The sequence below is a fragment of the Brassica napus genome, chromosome C9 (genome assembly GCF_020379485.1).
Source record: "Brassica napus cultivar Da-Ae chromosome C9, Da-Ae, whole genome shotgun sequence".
In the NCBI taxonomy this organism is placed as follows: Eukaryota; Viridiplantae; Streptophyta; class Magnoliopsida; order Brassicales; family Brassicaceae; genus Brassica; species Brassica napus.
In genome coordinates, this window is record NC_063452.1 from 30841479 (window position 1) to 30860023 (window position 18545).

Sequence of the window (18545 nt, forward strand, 5' to 3'; positions counted from 1 at the left end):
TGCAGTTTTGTACATCAGAAGATGATGTTCAGAGATGAAGCCTGACCTTTTATAGGTGGAGATCGACCTACTGGAAGAGATATAAGAATCATTGAATGAGTGATCGTGGTTGTAGTGGGTTGAAAGAGTTAAAAGTCATCAATGGAGTTGAATCAATGCAACTCGTAGCGGGTTGAAGAAGAATCGCCAACGAAACGTCACGAATCGAGATGAACGCATAGACACCTCACGAAGACACGTCCTGAACAATTTTCAGAATCTCCATTAATAGTTGACCCATTCAGAGTTTGCAGTTGACGATGAAAGCTATGGCGGCTACTCGAGAAGAAGATTATGTCGACTAACAAGCAACGCTTTAGTCTGTTTTTTCGGACCAAAAGACGTAATTTAAAGGCCTATAAATAATCCTTCGTTGGTAAAACGCAGAGCTTCAGTTAAGTGGACACGTGTCGCGATGAGAGATAGTGAATTATCTAGCTGGCATCCCATGTGGCGCAAGGAAGAGGGATGAAACCCTTCTTTATATAAATAGATAGATTACTTTAATAATACACAAATGTACACTTGCAAAAATGTACACATGTTCATACGTGCACATATATGACAATTGTAAATCTTAATTATAATGTTTCTCTAGTCATATTTAAGAATAAATTAATCTATTACAACTTCTAATGGTAAAATTTGGGGACTTTTTTTTCAACCGGTTGTTACGTTGAAAAAACTCTCAAATTCTAGAAGAAAAAAAAATCAAAAACCATGTCATATTATTTACAAATCAAAACTTTTTGTCTACAAATCAATTGATGTACATATGTATATTTGTAAATATGGTGATACCTTATGATTTTAATAATTTTTAATATCTTATTTTAGTTCATTTAAGTCATTTAGGTGTTCATATTGCATTTTTATAAATATTTACATATTTTGGGGGCTGAAGTTCGCATCTAGAAGTTGGGGCCAAATTTGAGGAAGAAATTAAAGGTTTATAGAGTTTGCACCAAATTGAGAAGAATCAAAAAGTACAAAGACATAAGATGTAAAAAGTAAAAGTTGGACAAAACTAGATGGATCTATGAACTTGATAGGCCATTTGCCGGTGGCTATAGACGCGACGAAACGACAGCGGCAGCTAGGATCAAACGGAGGACAAGGAGTGGAGCGCCGCTTGTTGACAAGGAGGAGTGGAGCGCCGCTTGTTGCTGGTCGTAGGAGAAGAAAAGAAAGACGGACTGACCTAAAATTGCTGACCGAAGGAATATATAAGTTATGATTTTTGTTAGAAAACATATGACTTCTGGTGAAAAGGAAAGAAAAGAAGCAAAATGTCAGACAAATTTTTAATAAAAATATTTAAAACAAAAGTAAACAAAAAATATTGTTTTAGTTACGATTAGCTAGAGAAAAGTAAGTAAAAAAAAAGTTAAAACCCCTATTCGGGAACGCGCTAGGCGCTAGTCGGGCGGTTGGGTTGGGTCTAACGCCTAAAGAAAAAATCGGAGATTAATCGGAAATTATGCGGGGCAGAATTTTTAGATTTTTTACTATGTTATAAAACATGTTAATCTTTAATTATGTATAACATTAATACATTTTCATATTTAAGATTGTATAAAACACACAAATATAATATATAAACTTAATATAGTGTAATTTTCATCAAAATTATGAATATAATTGATATTTATAAAATTTTAGATCAAATAAACAAATAAAAATATTATTAAAAATAAAATAAAAATAATAAAAAATAATAAAATAATAAAAAAAAATAGATTAGGCGGCTAGGCGGTCATTTATGCGGTCTAGACGGAAAAAATCAGATATCCGATTTTTTTAACCGATTTGACATAAATCGGGGCGGAAGAATGACGTGTTAGCGGCCGATTTTTAGAACAGAGGTCAAAACTACTCAGAAGAACAATAAGTGACTTGTGATATAATTAAAAGTCACAAAGTTACCTTGGGTAACTAGAAAAGTGGCGTATATTAGAACAACAAACCAAGAGGTCTCTGATCATCAGTTAATTTTACAGGCTGAATTGGTACGGGACTTGGGGTTGTAAAAATGAAACAGACTATGAGGTTTATTCAGTCATAAATCAAAGTGTGAAGCGTTTAATCGGTTCAGATAAAAACTCTAGGGAGCATATGTGCAATTATGTGAATACTTAGAGAATCAGAAAGATAGGGCGAGAGAGAGAGATATGGACAACGCTTTGTCTCCGTCGCCGGCAGGTGAAATCGCGGGAAGAGTAGCCTCTCTGTATGTCTATCCGATCAAATCTTGTCGAGGGATATCTTTGTCTCAGGCTTCTCTCACTCCCACAGGTATTTAATCAGAGACAATAATCCGCTTGTTTGCTTATGTTGATGTGTTCTTGATGATTTGTGCTCTTGATTCAAATGAAATTTGTGGGCGTTGTAAGTATTCTCTGAGTGGAAATTATTTAATATTTATGTGTGTGATTGGTTGGTTAGGGTTTCGATGGGATAGAAACTGGTTGATTGTGAACTCTAAAGGAAGAGGATTGACTCAAAGAGTGGAACCAAAGCTTTCCTTGATTGAAGTTGAAATGCCTAAACATGCGTTTGCACAGGACTGGGAGCCCGACAACAACTCTAACATGGGTAAGATTTTGTCTTTTTATTCTTCAACTGAATTTTTAAGATATTCTTTTTTTTTTCTCATCTCTGTTTGGGGGTGTGTGTTACAGTGGTTAGAGCTCCTGGCATGGATGTACTTATGGTTTCACTAGCTAAACCTGAGAAAATAGCCGATGGTGTCTCAGTCTGGGAGTGGTTTGGCTCCGCACTTGATGAAGGAGAGGAAGCCTCTAACTGGTTTACAACTTTTGTTGGGAAGCCTTGTCGACTTGTTCGTTTTGATTCAGGTTTTTTACATTTTCATGTCATAATCAGTTGATCCTTTTATAGCTTTAGCTTCATGCGTGCTTTGCTGTTTGTTTTGCAGACTCTGAGACAAGACCTGTGGATCCAAACTACGCTCCAGGTCACTTTGCGATGTTCTCAGATATGTACCCTTTCTTGCTTATATCACAGGTCAGTCACCATGAACGAGGAAGTTGCTTGGGTTCTTGTTCTGCTCAGAATAGTTACATTACGTTTTATAGGGTTCCCTTGATGCCCTGAATGAGCTTCTCAAGAAGCCTGTACCGATCAGCCGATTCAGACCCAAGTATGTTTGTTTCAAATTATTGCTTTGTAACAACACTTGATCAACTTTCTTGTCACAGCATCTTGGTTGATGGATGTGAACCATTTGCTGAGGACTTATGGACAGAGATCCTTATAGACAATTTCACCTTTCATGGTGTGAAATTATGCTCTCGTTGCAAGGTATATACAGCCTACTTCGTTATATACTTTCTTTGTTTTTGTTTGAAGGGTAAGCTTTTAAATTGTTTTGGATGATCAGGTACCGACGATAAATCAAGACACTGGAATTGGAGGTGAAGAGCCAATTGAGACTCTGAGGAGTTTCAGATCAGACAAAGTCTTACAGCCACAGAAGAAACCACAGGGAAAGGTACTCAAAAAACATTGTTGGGTTTATCGTCATAATGATTGAATATGGGAGTTTTGAATGATGATGATGATGATGCAGATATACTTTGGACAGAACATGGTTTTGAAAGATGGGTTTGGGGATGGAATAACAAAAACAATCGAGATTGGTGATTCTGTTTTTGTCCTTGGAAAACTCTCCTCTCCTACTGAAGCAGCAACTTGAAAAAACAAGAAAATGTGCATTCTGTACATTGTGCAAGTTTATCCGAGGACACCAAGCTTTATCAGAGCACTTGTATATATCATTTCTACTGACAATCAAACCCAAACCTTTAAACTTTATCATTATGAAAAGCCTATTAATATTGGTTAAAACATTAGTGTGCTCCCAAGTAACATGTAACACAACTAGGGAATGTAAATACAAACCCGACAGAAAATATGAAAATCGCCAAGATAGAGAAACAAATGACGTTGCCCATTGCTTTAAAATAGATATGCTCGACTCGAGTTGCTTCGCATGGCTAACAAGATCCTCTACATGGCTTACAAGGTGTAAAATCAAGCATAGAACCCCATGTCTTCGAAACTTTACGACACCTAGCAAGTTACTTCGCCGGCAATCTCCACGATATATTGATTATGAGTTTAGTCGGCAATGGTTCCATGTATTTTCCTTTTGGAAGAATCTATTTGCCTAGGGACATGAACGACTTGTGATAAAAGTAAACATGTTCACCTTTATGATCGAATTAACATTCATTAAACGTGGATTCATAGCTCAAATTGTAGAAGATTATGGATTAAGAAGAATTTTCTCCAACAATGAACTCTAGTAACCAGCAGTGTGTTAAGTTCTTAGAAAAGAATCACAACAAATTTCTGGTTATCAGCTTTTAGACTTTCGGGTAAATGCTTGGAAGAGATTGAAAAACTTTGCTCTGCCTTCTTATGTTATGGCTCGAAAATGAATGTAAAAAAGGCTAAAGTCAGTTCGAACGACATATGCAAGCTAAAGACAGAAGGATGATTAAGTCTGAGACCCTTAAAAGAGATAGTCTGTTGCTTAAAGCTACTTTGAAAAATTCTCTCAAGTAATTATTCCTTATGGGTTAATTGGGTAAAGAAACACTTGATTAGGAAAGGATCCATTTGGTCTGTTAAGAGTAGTCAAAATGGCTCATGGTTCTGAAGTACCAAACCTTTGGCTAGGGGTGGGCATTTTACCCGATACCTAAACCCGTATCCGAACCCAATCCGAAAAACCCGAACCGAAATCCCAACCAAAGTAGCAAAATATCCGAACGGGTATTGAATTATGAGAGATTGGATATCTGAACCCGAACGGGTAATAACCCGAATGGATATCAGAAGATAACCGAACATATATGTATTACTAACCTTATATTTCTAGTTTATATCTCTCATTTTATTTCAAATATTTATATTGATACTATATATACTTTAAGTTCATATAATCTACATATAATTACGGGAGAAATGATTTGCTACTTACTTAAAATGCATGTAAAGTTTTTGTTTCAAGAATTAACAAAAGTTACATCCAAAATTTAAAAATAATAACCAAATTAGTGTCTTTTTTAGTTTTAAAATGTTATGTCCAAATCTATTAACCATTCTATCTATTAAAAATAAAAAAAAAAATTAGTAAAGTGAAAGTTATATTTTTAAATACAAGAAAATTGAAAAATGAAATTTTAATTTTAATGTTTTTTTCTTTCAAAATCTAAATATTCGAACCCGATCCGAAATAGCTAAATATGAACAAAAAATATCCGAACCCGTCCCGAATTACAGAAATACCCGAACGGGTTATATACCTCTACACCGAAATACTCAAAAATCTGAAATACCTGATCCGAACCCGAATGCCCACCCCTAGGTCATGGCTTTTCACAAGGTGGAAGCTCATAATGGAATAAACAATTCATTTTCGGATGCCTCTTGGTCTTCGCAGGTATGTTTACACAATTGATACTCCTTTAATGAAGTGTCCCAAATACAGTACTCGTGCTGTTACAAAAGGACACTTGCTCTTTTTAGCATACAATTGATTATGCTTCATCAGTTCAAATACCACCATGAGATAAACAAGATGCTCAGTCATATTAGGGCTGTAGATCAATATGTCGTCATAGAAAATAAGGACAAACTTCCACAATTAGTCTCTGAAAACATTATTCATCTAGCCTTGAAAAATGGCTAGAGAATTAGTTAGCCCAAAAGACAACACCACATACTAATAATGACCATTATGCGTACGAAATGTTGTTTTACGAATGTCCTCAAGTACCATTCTAACTTGATGATAACTTGCTCGCAGATCAATCTTTGAGTATACTCTGGATCCTCCTAACTCGTACCATTAAATCTTCTATTTAAGGAATAGGAAACTTGTCCTTAATTGTCATACTGTTGAGCGTTATCTATTCTACACAGAGCCTCCATGGGGTATCCTTCTCCTTGACTAGTACCACCGGGAAAGCGTAAGTACTATAACTAGGTTGAATTGTCCCAGCCTGTAATAACTCCTTGACTATTTTATCAATCTTATCTTTCTGGTATACTGCATAACAGTAACATTTCTGATTCACTGGATTAGACTCTCCCATCAATGTGATTTTATGGTTGTGGTTAGGTCGAAATGGTGGCAATTAATCTGGCTCCTTGAAAATATCAGTTTATTCTCCAGTCAACTCTTCTATATCTTTACTCTGCACTTATTTTTCTGCATTTAACTCCACTGTATTCACACTCTGTTGATCCTTCTCTGCTTCATCATAAGCATAAGTCATATGCAATTAGATCTCTTTCTGCTTGAGTTGTTCAAGTCTTTTTGACTTAACTTCCCTCACTGATCCCGATTTAATTCCTCCCAACATTACTTTGGTTTTACTCATACGAAACTGCATTGTTAGCGCTCTTGAAATTCCCATGTAATGGGTCCAAGAGCGTGTAACCACTGCACACCAAAGACAATGTCATGACACCCCAAAAGAATCAGCATAAAATCTGCTTGAAACTGATGTCCTTGAAACTGACATTTGAATTTGTCAATCTTCACACGAACTTCTATTTTACTACCTTCTGCAACAGACTTTTGTTCTTCCAGTAGGTAATAAACAACATCACAGCAACTTTGCAATCTTCTTATCCATGAAGTTATGTGTGGATCCTGAATCAATCAACACATAAAAATGCTTCTTCCCAGGCAATCCCTTCACTCGCATACTAGTATAATCTGATACTCCAGCTACTGCATTGAGAGAATTTTGAGCAATATCAAAAATCTCCATTTGCTCGTTCATGTCAGTCTCTGCATCTTTCTATTCTTCCACTTCCTCATCATACTCCATAAAACTTGTGTTTTCTTATGTTTTAAGTAATGATCAGGAGTAAACTTCTCATCCCAATAGTAACATACCTTTAGCTCGCCTTTCAGTCAACTCTGCTTGGGACAAAAATGGTTTCATCTTGCCATTTCCCTCCTTCTTTGGTCAATCTTCCTTCTTGTTATTAAGGATCCCCTTCTTTTAATTATTGTTTAACTGAGGTTTATGAGAATTCCAGTTACTCTTCACTTCTCTCTTAGAATGTGCTTTTTCATATAATCTCTCAAGGACCGGACATTGACTAGTATATTGAGGGTGAAACATATAAATATGCATTTGTGTATGTAAGCGAAGACAAGCTAAGTAAGCACTCATTCAGTACTCCTCTGACATCCTGAGTCTTGTTCTGATTAGTTCAAACTTAGCATAATATTCTGTAATACCTTTTGTCTCTCTCAATTCTTTCGGCTCAACTATCGAATCATCAAGAACCTCTTCGAAACTTTCTTTGAGCCTGTTCTTGTACCCTCTCCAACTTCTTAAAACCAACACTTCTTCATACTCTTTCATCAAAGCTTGATGTGAAGTTGATTTTTCACCATCAAAATGAATCAATGTGATTCCAACTTTAGTTTCGTCCGGTGTATTATCAATTACAAATAACTGCTCATCTTTGCATAACCATTCTTTGATCTTACACCTGTCAATCATCGCTAGCCTTGTCTTACCTGTGTAATTAGGTTAATGACCTTGATGATGATAGAGATTCACTGTTGATTTTCTTGTACCCTCTTCTTACTTCGTGTTGATTTTCTACAACTCTATGCGCTCCACTGTGATTATGAAGCTTTTTAGTAATTTAAATGTTTTTAAAAATAGATCTACAACAAAAAATTCTAGAGCCAATGCTAAAAATCTATAGCCGATGCTAAAAAAATTACTAACCTAATTTCTAAAGTAAAAGTTCTAAAGTTACATCACCGACCAATCATGACATCTATCTTTTTAACTGCAGTAAAAAGCCACAAAATAAAAAGAAGGTGAGTCTTGGCTCTAAACATTCTGAATTGTAACATTGGTGCCTCTTGGTCTAATCATAACAACAATTGTGGAGTTTCCTGGTCGAGAAAAAACATTGGTTAAGAGGGACATGTAGTTGGAACGTCGATTTTGTATACAAAGGCATTTTCATGGTTGACTACAAGAATATAACATTTGGTTGCTTGTAAACGCTACATGCTCCTCCGTTAAAAACTTGTTGTTGATCTCATTGTAAATTTGAAGTTCTCAGGTATAGGAATGTTTAGACCTTCACAATTGAATTCTCTGATTTTCATGTAACTTTGACTAGATTCAAGCTAGATTCAAGCTATTCTATCTTTCCGTCTAGTTCACTAGAGAAAAATATGATTTCTTAGATTGGACTGCAAATATGTGTAGGTTAGTGGTTGCTCAAATGTTTGATTCTTAAGCAATGCTTGACAGTGCAAGATTATTGAACATGGTGAATTTGCAGGGAATCATGCTCATTGTAAGTGAGGACCAACTGACACCATCAGGTTATGTATATAATTGATCTTGCATGGTTTATTTAAAGATTATCGACTTTAACATATCTCATGAATTGAGAGATGATAAAAAGAAAAAGAGTATTATTTGTTTTTTTTTTTTTTTAGATTATTATTTGTTGAGACACGAAATGTAGCAAAGTCCCAGAAATATCAACACACAAAGACGAAGTAAAGTTATAAACTTTGGCTGCTTTGTCTTAAATCTGAAACGTCCGTTAGCGTAATTAATAACCGATTCCTTCTTCACCCACTCTTCTCCTCCTTCTTGTCTCTCTCTACCTCCAAAGATCTTTTCTTGTAACCTTTGAACTTTCAAATGGACATTAAAAAGCCGATTTTTAATAAAAAAAGAAAATATCAAAGCCGTTTTCTCGGGAAATTTAATAACTTCCCGTTTTAGAAAACTCAGAGACACACTTGTGGTGCTCGTCTGAGAGGATTTTGGAAGATGGGTAATAGAGTAATCTGTATGAAGAAGAAAGATGTTGCCATCAGAACAGGAGGAGGAGGAGGAGGAGGAGATGGATCTAGAAGCAAGAGAGTAAGTCGTTCTCAAAGGAAACTGCTTGGTGATGAAGAGATGTTGCATCGACGAGCTTTGTCCATGGCTATTCATCAAGCTCAGCTTTCTCAGAGATTCGATGGGTCCGTTTCTAGACGTGTCGGGTCTACTAGCTCCAGAAGACAAACTCTCTCTGACCCTTTTTCAAATAACAAGCAGGTCATTTCCTCAAATTTTATAATAATGATAAAAAAATTTCGACTTTGGACTAGCTTGTTGATGTTTGTTGGTGTTAAACATATCCGAGACATGGGTTGTGTAAGAGAAGATTCTTATATGGTTTCTTAGTATTTGTTTGAGGAGAGAGTCAAAAGTATGTAGAGATTGAAAATCTGATACTGACATTAGGTTGGGACCAGAACAAGAAGTGTTATCTTTGTAAGAATGTTTGTTTTCTCTGATTCTTTTGAAAAGTTCTCTAGTGACTTTCCTCTTTTTTTTTTTTTTTTAAAAGTTCACAATTATTTGTTGTCATAGGGTCTACTACCTCATTGTAATTAGAACATAGAGTGTGACAAGAAGCTTCTTTTTGGTTATTGCACGAACCAAGTAGAAAAGCAGATGACTTTGTTTGAATATCAAATTTTGTTCATGATTGTCCTGTCACAACGCATCAATGTTACGTGTTCCAACCGATGTTAGTATCTGTTTGTTTGTTCAGGTACCTGATCTTGTGGAGAGCTTGGCGGTTAAGAAAGTCGTTCTTGTACATGGTGAAGGGTTTGGGGCTTGGTGTTGGTACAAAACTGTTGCTTCATTGGAAGAGTGTGGACTATCTCCTGTTACAGTTGACCTTGCTGGATCTGGATTTAGTATGGCTGACCCAAATAGTGTTTCCACTTTAGAAGAATATTCAAAACCATTGATCAAGCTTCTTCAAAATCTTCCAGAGGAAGAAAAGGTTAGTCAAATGCTTGTGTCAGGTTTATCTTGAAACATGGAAGGAAGGTTTTCATTCTAAACATACATATGCATGAAGCAATGAGTGTTGATTGTTTCAGGTGATTCTGGTAGGTCACAGTACAGGAGGTGCATGTATTTCGTATGCGTTAGAGCTGTTTCCTGAAAAAATCTCAAAAGCTGTATTCATATGTGCCACTATGGTTTCTGATGGACAAAGACCCTTCGATGTCTATGCTGATCAGGTAAACACTAAGCAAAAAAAAATTCACACTCGTTTCTTGAATTTGTTTTTTGTTTTCTCTTAATCAACATAATTATATTCAGTTTAGCTTCGGTAAAGATTTATTTACACATATTGGGAGAAAAGCTAACAATTTTCTAAGAAATCAAACGAAAAATCATAGAGTTAAACATGGGTTGTGGAGTCACTTTCAACCATCTTCCTCATCTTGTGAATGTTTTTGTTTGTTCTCAAACTCTTACAAACTGTCTCTGTCACAGCTTGGTTCTGCAGAACGGTTCATGAAAGAGTCGCAGTTCTTGATCCATCGAAATGGAAAGGACAAGCCCGCAACGGGGTTCACTTTTGAAAAGCAACACATGAAAAGCTTGTACTTCAATCAGTCACCCAATAAGGTAAACACAGCACAAGAATAGCCCAATTGTTGTTTGGTTTTGTTTGCTTCTGTTTTTGTTACAGATTTGGTTCAATTTTGGATACTAATCAATCAAAATCTTTTACTGTATGTAAAATATATTTTTGTGACTATCAAAAAAGAAAAAAACTTCATTTTAATTAAGACTTAGATTCTGATCCGCACTTTAGAAGAGAGTTTTGTATTGGCGGAAATTATATGTTTACCATTTTCATGCTACCACTTTTCATTTATACCACCACTGAAGGAACATTTTTAAAAAATACATTCTTCGTTAAGTGGCAAAAGACTTTTATGTTCATGTTCTTTATATATATAATAAATAAATATTTAAATAAATAAAAATCTAAAAAAATAATTTTTTAATTTTTTTCTGAATTATACTATTTCGAAATTCAAACCCTAAACCCTAAAACTCAACTCTAAACCAAAACCATCAATCCTAAACCCTATGTTTTTGAAATACGAACCCTAAACCCTAAACCATCTATCCTAAACCCTATTTTTTTTTTGAAATAAACCCTAAACCATGAAACATCAACTCTAATCTCTAAACCCCGAAACATCAACTCTAAACCCTAAACCCTAAACCTTCAACTCTAAACCCTAAAACATCAACTCTAAACCCTAAACCCTAAACCTTTAACTCTAAACCCTAAACCTTTAACTCTAAACCCTAAAACATCAACTCTAAACCCTACACCCTAAACTTCAACTCTAAACCCTAAACCATCAACACTAAACCATAAACTATCAACACTAAACCCTAAACCCTAAACCCTAAAAAGTAAACTCTAAACCCTAAACCCTAAAAAATTAACCATAAACCCTAAAACATCAACTTTAAACCCTAAAACCGAAACCTTCAACTCTAAACCCTAAACCCTAAATCCTAAACCCTAAAACCCTAGAGTTGATGTTTTACGATTTAGATTTGAAGATTTAGGGTTTAGGGTTTACGTTTAGGGTTTAGAGTTGATATTTTAGGGTTTAGATTTGAAGGTTTAGGGTTTAGGGTTCGAATTTCAGAAAAATATAAGGTTTAGGGTTCAGGATTTACGTTTAGGGTTTAGAGTTGATGTTTTAGGGTTTTGATTTGAAGGTTTAGGGTTTAGAGTTGATGTTTCAGGGTTTAGGGTTTGAGTTGATGTTTCATGGTTTAGGGTTTAGAGTTGATGATTTAGGGTTTAAAGTTGATGTTTTAAGTTTAGATTTAGGGTTTAGGGCTTACGTTTAAGGTTTAGAGTTGATGTTTTAGGGTTTAGATTTGAAGTTTTAGGGTTTAGAGTTGATGTTTCGGGGTTTAAGGTTTAGAGTTGATGTTTCATGGTTTAGGGTTTAAAGTTGATGATTTAGGGTTTAAAGTTGATCTTTTAAGTTTAGATTAGTTAACCATATGTTTTTTTTTTTTTGTCAAAGGTAATCAAAAAGTTATAAATGTCTTTTACCCTTCATTAACGATGAGGATAAAAATGGTTAATTTAAACATGAAAAGTAGTACCTTGAAAATATATTTTTGGCAATTTCCCTTTGTATTGTTAGGAACATAGATAGTAGCATGATATTTCCATAATTAAGTTAATGTTGTTATAATGTTTTAATTAATCATTGATATTTTATGTTATATAACACATGACTAAATGTTAGACCTAACACAATATTCCTTTTTTAATAAGATAGATTACAAAATGAAATTCAATCAACTAGCATAGGAAAAAAATAATTATTTGTGAGAAAACTGAAATGCAGTGAAAAAAAAAAAAAAAAAAACTGATATGCAGTGTATATTTTCTTAATTAGTAATTATTTTTGGTGCATTGTTGTTGATTTGTGTTTGTCAACCATGGTTGTTGTCTTGTTGATCTTTAAAGAATACGTCAACAAACTAGACAGAACTCATAAATGTGCCTTAACCTGTTTTTTTCTCAGGACATAGCATTGTCGATGATTTCAATGCGAGCAGTACCATTGGGTCCAATGATGGAGAAACTGTCGCTGAGTGCAGAAAGATATGGGAAAAGTCGGAGATTCTATGTTCAGACGCTTGATGACTTTGCTCTCTCACCAGACGTTCAGGAGAAACTTGTGAGAGAGAATAGTCCCGAAGGAGTTTATAAGATCAAAGGAAGTGATCATTGTCCTTTCTTCTCTAAACCTCAGTCTCTTCACAAGATCCTTCTTGAGATCGCTCAGATTCCTTAAAAAGAGAGTTAGATCTTTAATTCACTCGACCATGTATAATTATTTTTTTTGCTAAAGAGATCATGTATAATACTTTACATTTGTCAACTTCTAAACTTCAGACTTAACAAAAAAAAAAAAAACTTCTAAACTTCAGTATAATTCGTCTTACGTCAAATACCAAACAAAACCGTTAAAAGGAATCTACACGTGATATAGTGGTGGCTTTAAAAATAGAAAAAATTACCAAAACGGAACAGAAAAACAACTACAGTATCTCTTTGCCATAAAAAAATTTTTTTGGTCCATTTTGAATAGGAATGTCAAACAGGTTGATCCTTCCCGTCCCGTCCTTTACCGCACCGGGCTCGTCTTCGAGCGGATCACGGCGGGTCAGGTCCGCGCGGACTGCGGTCCTCAAAATGGCTGACCAAACCCGTACCGCAAAACATGTAGGCCTTTACGGATCGGCCCGCGGGACATAGAATTACAAACAGACATATGACTCATGAACGCTTCAAGACATGATTCAGGACGCTTTATCAGTTTCATGACGCATCAGTAAGTGAGTTTAGTCGAGGATTGAACTGGATAAGGCAATACCCTTGTTAGTTGAAGATTTTAGTTGGATCAAAACACTAGTTTATTTATTTTTGTTAGATTCCAAACATTTTTTAAATAAACAATACTTTAGTTGTTGAATCCAAATATTATAACTCATAATTTCATAACAAATGCTTTAGTTTTCTGAATCCAAAATTAAATAAAACCAACACCAAATCAAAAATGTGAATCCCAAAAATAGATATAAAAAAAACACCAATCACACTTCTTGTTCTTCATCTTTATCACCAACAAGAGACAAAAAGATGAAAATTTCTCTTCTTCACCATCAACTTCATCTTCTGCAAATAAGAATAATAGAAGTTAGTTAAAGATATATTGAAACCTAAAACTCCAAAATGTATGATAATGTGAACAAATACATATAGGCAAAACTATGAAGAACTCATGGCGGGAACTAGATCTTCTTCTTCGGTGGAAAGTGAGTTTTCAAACTTCTTATGATGACTCGAAGAAGCTCCATCGGTGCAGATTGAAGGCGCTTGGGAGACCGGAAGCATCATCGACCCTAAAACCACCATCACCGGAGCTACATAACGTCGAATCACCTTCTCTCTCTCTCTCAATGTTTTAGGCGAAAGCAGAAATAGGGACTTAGGGCTACGGGTCTTCAAAATCCCGCAGGTTAAGCCCATCCCGCTTTCGACCCGTCCCACTTTCGACCCGTCCCGCTTTGAACCCGTTCCGCGAGGCCCACAATTTTGCGGGCTTACCAAATGGAGGTCCAATCCCGCCCCGCAGCAAGCCTTTACGGGCCAGGCCCGCGGTCCAGGTCCTTGATTGCCATCTCTAATTTTGAACTTAGATATCCTTGGCCAACTTTAAAAATTCATATCAAGTATTTTAAGAGTCAGAAAAATATGAAAAATTATATGAAAATATTTTGGTTGACTAAATACTAGGGGAACACAATTTCATTTTTTGATCTATGGATAGCATAAAACACAATTTAGTATCTGCGACCATGTAGATTGTAGTTTCGGTTAACTATATAACTATCTGTAGCTCTTAAAACGAAATATCTACTTAATGGTCATTAGTCTACCATCGCAGATTGAATTAACTGCCATTTTTCCTATGATCTGAACTAAGGTAGATTCGACGAACTCCGTTTTATGATTATATCTACTAACACGGAAACATAAAATCTGCATATATATATATATATATATATATCTATACTCTACGACATTGTGATTGCATTATCTACCTCAATACTATATTCTACCTTAGCAGGATTTTGTAGTCTACCAAGCCTGTCTTCAGTCTACGGACGACAGAATTTGAGTTCTACCAAATTCGTAATCACAATATTTCTTAAATCTCTCCCAAATTTGTTAAGAGAATATTTTCTAAATCTTAATTTTCCAAAATTTACGTGTTTCTGTATCAATTTTTTAAGAAAATCAACAAGTACATTAAATTCTAATTTCTACAACACTAAATTTAATTTGTTAAACACTAAACTTATTAAACACTAAATTCATAATCACTATTTTTTTGATTTAGGCTTTAGGGTTTGAACCCTATGTGATTAAGGGTTTAGGGTTTAAATCCTATTTGTGGTGTGAACTATATTTGTAAATCTTAGTCAAATAACATGTTTGATGTGATGGCTTATTAGATACATATAAATAGCTGTTTATCATTGTGATTTGTAAAAAAATGTGTATAGCTTGCTTGTTTACTCACACACATATTCTCATATTATTTCAGTTGATGACACTCGTACAGTCTCTGAAAAATAGCCACAGCTGAATAAGTATTTTTAGTTACACATGTACAATCATGTAAACCCTGAAAACTGTCTTACCCTAATCATAACTTTTGAAACAATGGACAAAAATATGGGCAAGCTTTCTTTTGAGGTGTATCGAAGACATGCTGCAAAGTAATAATAGAGAGCCACGGAGTCCTTAGAATGGCTCTTGTGAGAGAAAATCATGAGAAAAGAGTGAAACAACTTACAGCTAAAACACATTTACTATTGTTTACAAGAATCCGAGTACAACACGTAACACATACATAACAATTACCAGTAACTAAATCCAAAGTCATAACAACTCTCACTAAGTATCCACTAGTCAAGCTTGAACAACCTTGAAGTAGTTTCCAACAGGAGAAACATAGATAAGCTAAGGAAAGTGTATTCTGGTGCAGGTGCAAGACCAAGAACAGCTTCAATTCCCATTAGGAACAGTCTATTATATAAGGAATCTTTACCCGGAGGTGGAACCTAGAAAGAAGACAAAACCATTTTAACAACCTCTTCTACATATGCCATGAAAAAAAAACACAAAATGGGTTATTCATTCAGCCATCATCGTCTATTTGTAGTTCATCATTCTATATTAGCAAAATAAGTATTAAAATTTCATGTATTGCTAATGAATCACTAGTTCTCTTCACAACCTCGTCTCTACAGCTTCTAATTTCCCGTAAAGGAGAGAAGTCAGTAACCAAATGTGAAGCTCCATACTCTGTACTGAAATCAATGATCGTAAATTATAACAATAAAAATTAGACAATGTACAATCAAAAGTTCATCTTTCCCTTAATCATAACAATCCAAAGTACAAACGAAAGACAATCTAAGAACTTACTTGAAAATGATTAGGTCGATGAGTAAACATGAAGGGTAACACAATCGAAGAGATCTCTGTTTGAAACAGTAAGGCGCGGGTTTGAGATTCCGGTGAAGTGATTCACTTTGTTTCTATCGGAGAAGAGAGAGATTAAATCAAGAATCCATGATTCTCTTGTAAGGAGAAGGAAGATAAACATCGACGACCAGGAGGAGGTGCACCGGTGAGTCGATTCACTGGAGTTGCAGCTGCGGATAGCCGGAGTGGAGGAGCGATTCGTCGGGTGATGAGACCAAAGAGGGGAATGGGAAATTAGGGTTCGTCATGTTAGATTTTAGGGATAAATGTATTTTTCTATTTTTTACTTTGTAATTATTAAGTTGGTATTTTTAATTATATTTTACAAATGAATATAAACAAAAAAAAAACAATTTTACGAAGGACTTTGTTGGGTTTATAATAAAACAAGTTATAGTTGATATTATTGTATAGGGACAATGCAGTTGTTTTTCTGTTCTATTTTACAATTTTCCCTTAAAAATATTACACAGAGGTTTTCGAAGACCATAATTTTTCACACAATTTCGCAAACTAAAATAAGATTTTTTAAAATAGCACGCACTGATCCCTTATGATAGCATGGAGGGATCTTAACATAGGTCTTGATACCAAATTGTAACCCCCACTCACCTGGGCAATTCAAAGAACGCGGGATTGACAATCATTTCTACACCTGAAGGCTAGCCATTGCGTCTTCTCATTGTTTTCATGATTCTCAAACGTTCTTTTTTCTATTTAAATCCACCAACCCGACCATATACAGTTCTTTACACAAGGAAATGGAAAAAGAGGATGAGAAAATCGATTACTCAGTGATATAGCACTATATCAGCTTTTCATCATGAGCAACTATACTACTCAATGGACAACGAGAACTAACTAGTTGTCAACAGTTAAAAACCCACATCACCACAACTCATCACTATCATTACATAGAACATTATCATCCAACACATAAGTTCACAACAATAACTCTTTACACCTCAAATCCCTGACATTTTCCACCTGCAGCTCCTACTTGACTATTCGCTTGTGGCCGCTTTAGCTCAATCAGGAACTGCCCGCCCTACGGTCTCATAGGCACTTATGTCCATACTCAATATGATTCAATCATACCAGTGCCTCTGATCACATCTCTAATCTCATTCCCAGAGGCAATTGTTTTCAGTATCACATACATCACATAATATAATACTCAACAATCATCTCAATAAGCAGTTCATTTAATTCATCTAGAAACCTAGCTCGTTCATTTTTTATCACACAATATCATCACTCAATCCATCACATAACACAAAGTTGTCCATTTAGTCCTTTAACAATGTGAACATTCTTATGCAGCATGCATGGATCTACCAGCCTAACAACATTCATGGCAGCTAAGAAATCCTATTCAACATCATGAAATATAGAAGATCAAGATAAGAACTGGTTGTTGAAACCCCCTCACCTGGATTGAAGGAGTGGAGATCTAGATCTAAAAAAGTTTGCAAGGAAGAAGAGATCAAAAGAAAAATGAGAATAACAACAACCACGACCAAAGGGTGGTTGTTATAGGGGTCGGACTGTGTCCACCCATTGGCCTGAGAAATAAGGAAGTCGCCCCAGTAAGTTGACTTGTGGTTTCGGCTCCTTCTGATGGCTCCCGACGAGTCAAAAAGGAGTCTAGCTGTCGTTCCCGTTCCACCAAGTCGAGCGTGTGTCCGGCTCTACCAAGAAGGATCATTCGCCCTGACTATCGGCCTGACTATCGGCCTAACAATAACGACCCCATTAGGTCAGAAAGACTGAGGGCCCACCTATAAAAGGAGAGCGGAGAGAAACGAGCAGGGGATCCGAACAGACACACACTCACTTGGCGGCTAGAATTAGGGTTTTCACTCTTTAACGTTCTTGTCGACTAGTAGTTTCCCTACCGCCGCTCACCGAGCTCCGGCCTCCATTCCGATCGAACTTTCGTCTTTTGTAATCTTTTCGTTCACCGAGTTCTCTCTCTCTTTACTCGTTTTGACCGAAGTAAGTTCAAACAGTTGGTGCCCACTGTAGGGCAGAACAAAGTAGTGTTAGCAATATCGGTATGACTCTCGACGGCTCAACCTCCAGCGACGAGCCGGATCCAACTCCTGCAGCCGCATAACAAAACATAACGAATTTCATGAGTTCCGTCATGGCTCGCTTCATTCAGCACGAACAAGCAGATAAGGTGACGAACGAACAGCTCGCCGCCATAGCCGCAGACCTCACGCCTCCGCTCAGTCCCACGAGTTTCCGAAAGCAGCTCTTCAACACGGACTGTACGAACCACAAGGAGGAATCTACGGCAGGAAATGTCGACCAGAGTGCCGGACGGGCCGTACAAAGCCCAACCGGCCCAGATCTGGCTACTATCAGCGAAATAGCAGAGCTCAAATTCTCGCTACAAGACAACCACTCCAAGATGCAAGCTCAGCCTCACAAATCGACATCGTCCTTGCCGCGACGCTTAAGACGCCCTTTACTCGACGGATTAGCGATAT

At 36.1% G+C, this 18545-nt stretch overlaps 2 protein-coding genes and 1 long non-coding RNA gene across 3 annotated transcripts; 2 read left to right on the forward strand and 1 right to left on the reverse strand.

Moving 5' to 3' along the window:
* The first annotated feature begins 2079 nt into the window (after window positions 1–2079).
* Window positions 2080–3911, forward strand: LOC106390631 (mitochondrial amidoxime-reducing component 1). Its single transcript, XM_013831135.3, has 8 exons — window positions 2080–2334; window positions 2485–2634; window positions 2721–2897; window positions 2978–3066; window positions 3138–3202; window positions 3261–3363; window positions 3443–3553; window positions 3632–3911. The coding sequence occupies exons 1-8, from the start codon at window positions 2211–2213 to the stop codon at window positions 3755–3757; spliced, it is 945 nt and encodes a 314-aa protein (XP_013686589.1). The 5' UTR covers window positions 2080–2210; the 3' UTR covers window positions 3758–3911.
* Window positions 3912–8606: 4695 nt separating this feature from the next.
* LOC106390632 (putative methylesterase 12, chloroplastic) lies at window positions 8607–12882 on the forward strand. Its single transcript, XM_013831136.3, has 5 exons — window positions 8607–9179; window positions 9682–9921; window positions 10022–10165; window positions 10425–10559; window positions 12509–12882. The coding sequence occupies exons 1-5, from the start codon at window positions 8907–8909 to the stop codon at window positions 12779–12781; spliced, it is 1065 nt and encodes a 354-aa protein (XP_013686590.1). The 5' UTR covers window positions 8607–8906; the 3' UTR covers window positions 12782–12882.
* A 2466-nt stretch (window positions 12883–15348) lies between these two features.
* LOC106392352 lies at window positions 15349–17182 on the reverse strand. Its single transcript, XR_001278764.3, has 3 exons — window positions 15988–17182; window positions 15797–15869; window positions 15349–15620 (listed from the first exon to the last, which is right to left on the reverse strand). It is a non-coding gene; the product is annotated as an uncharacterized LOC106392352 (long non-coding RNA).
* Between the last annotated feature and the right edge of the window lie 1363 nt (window positions 17183–18545).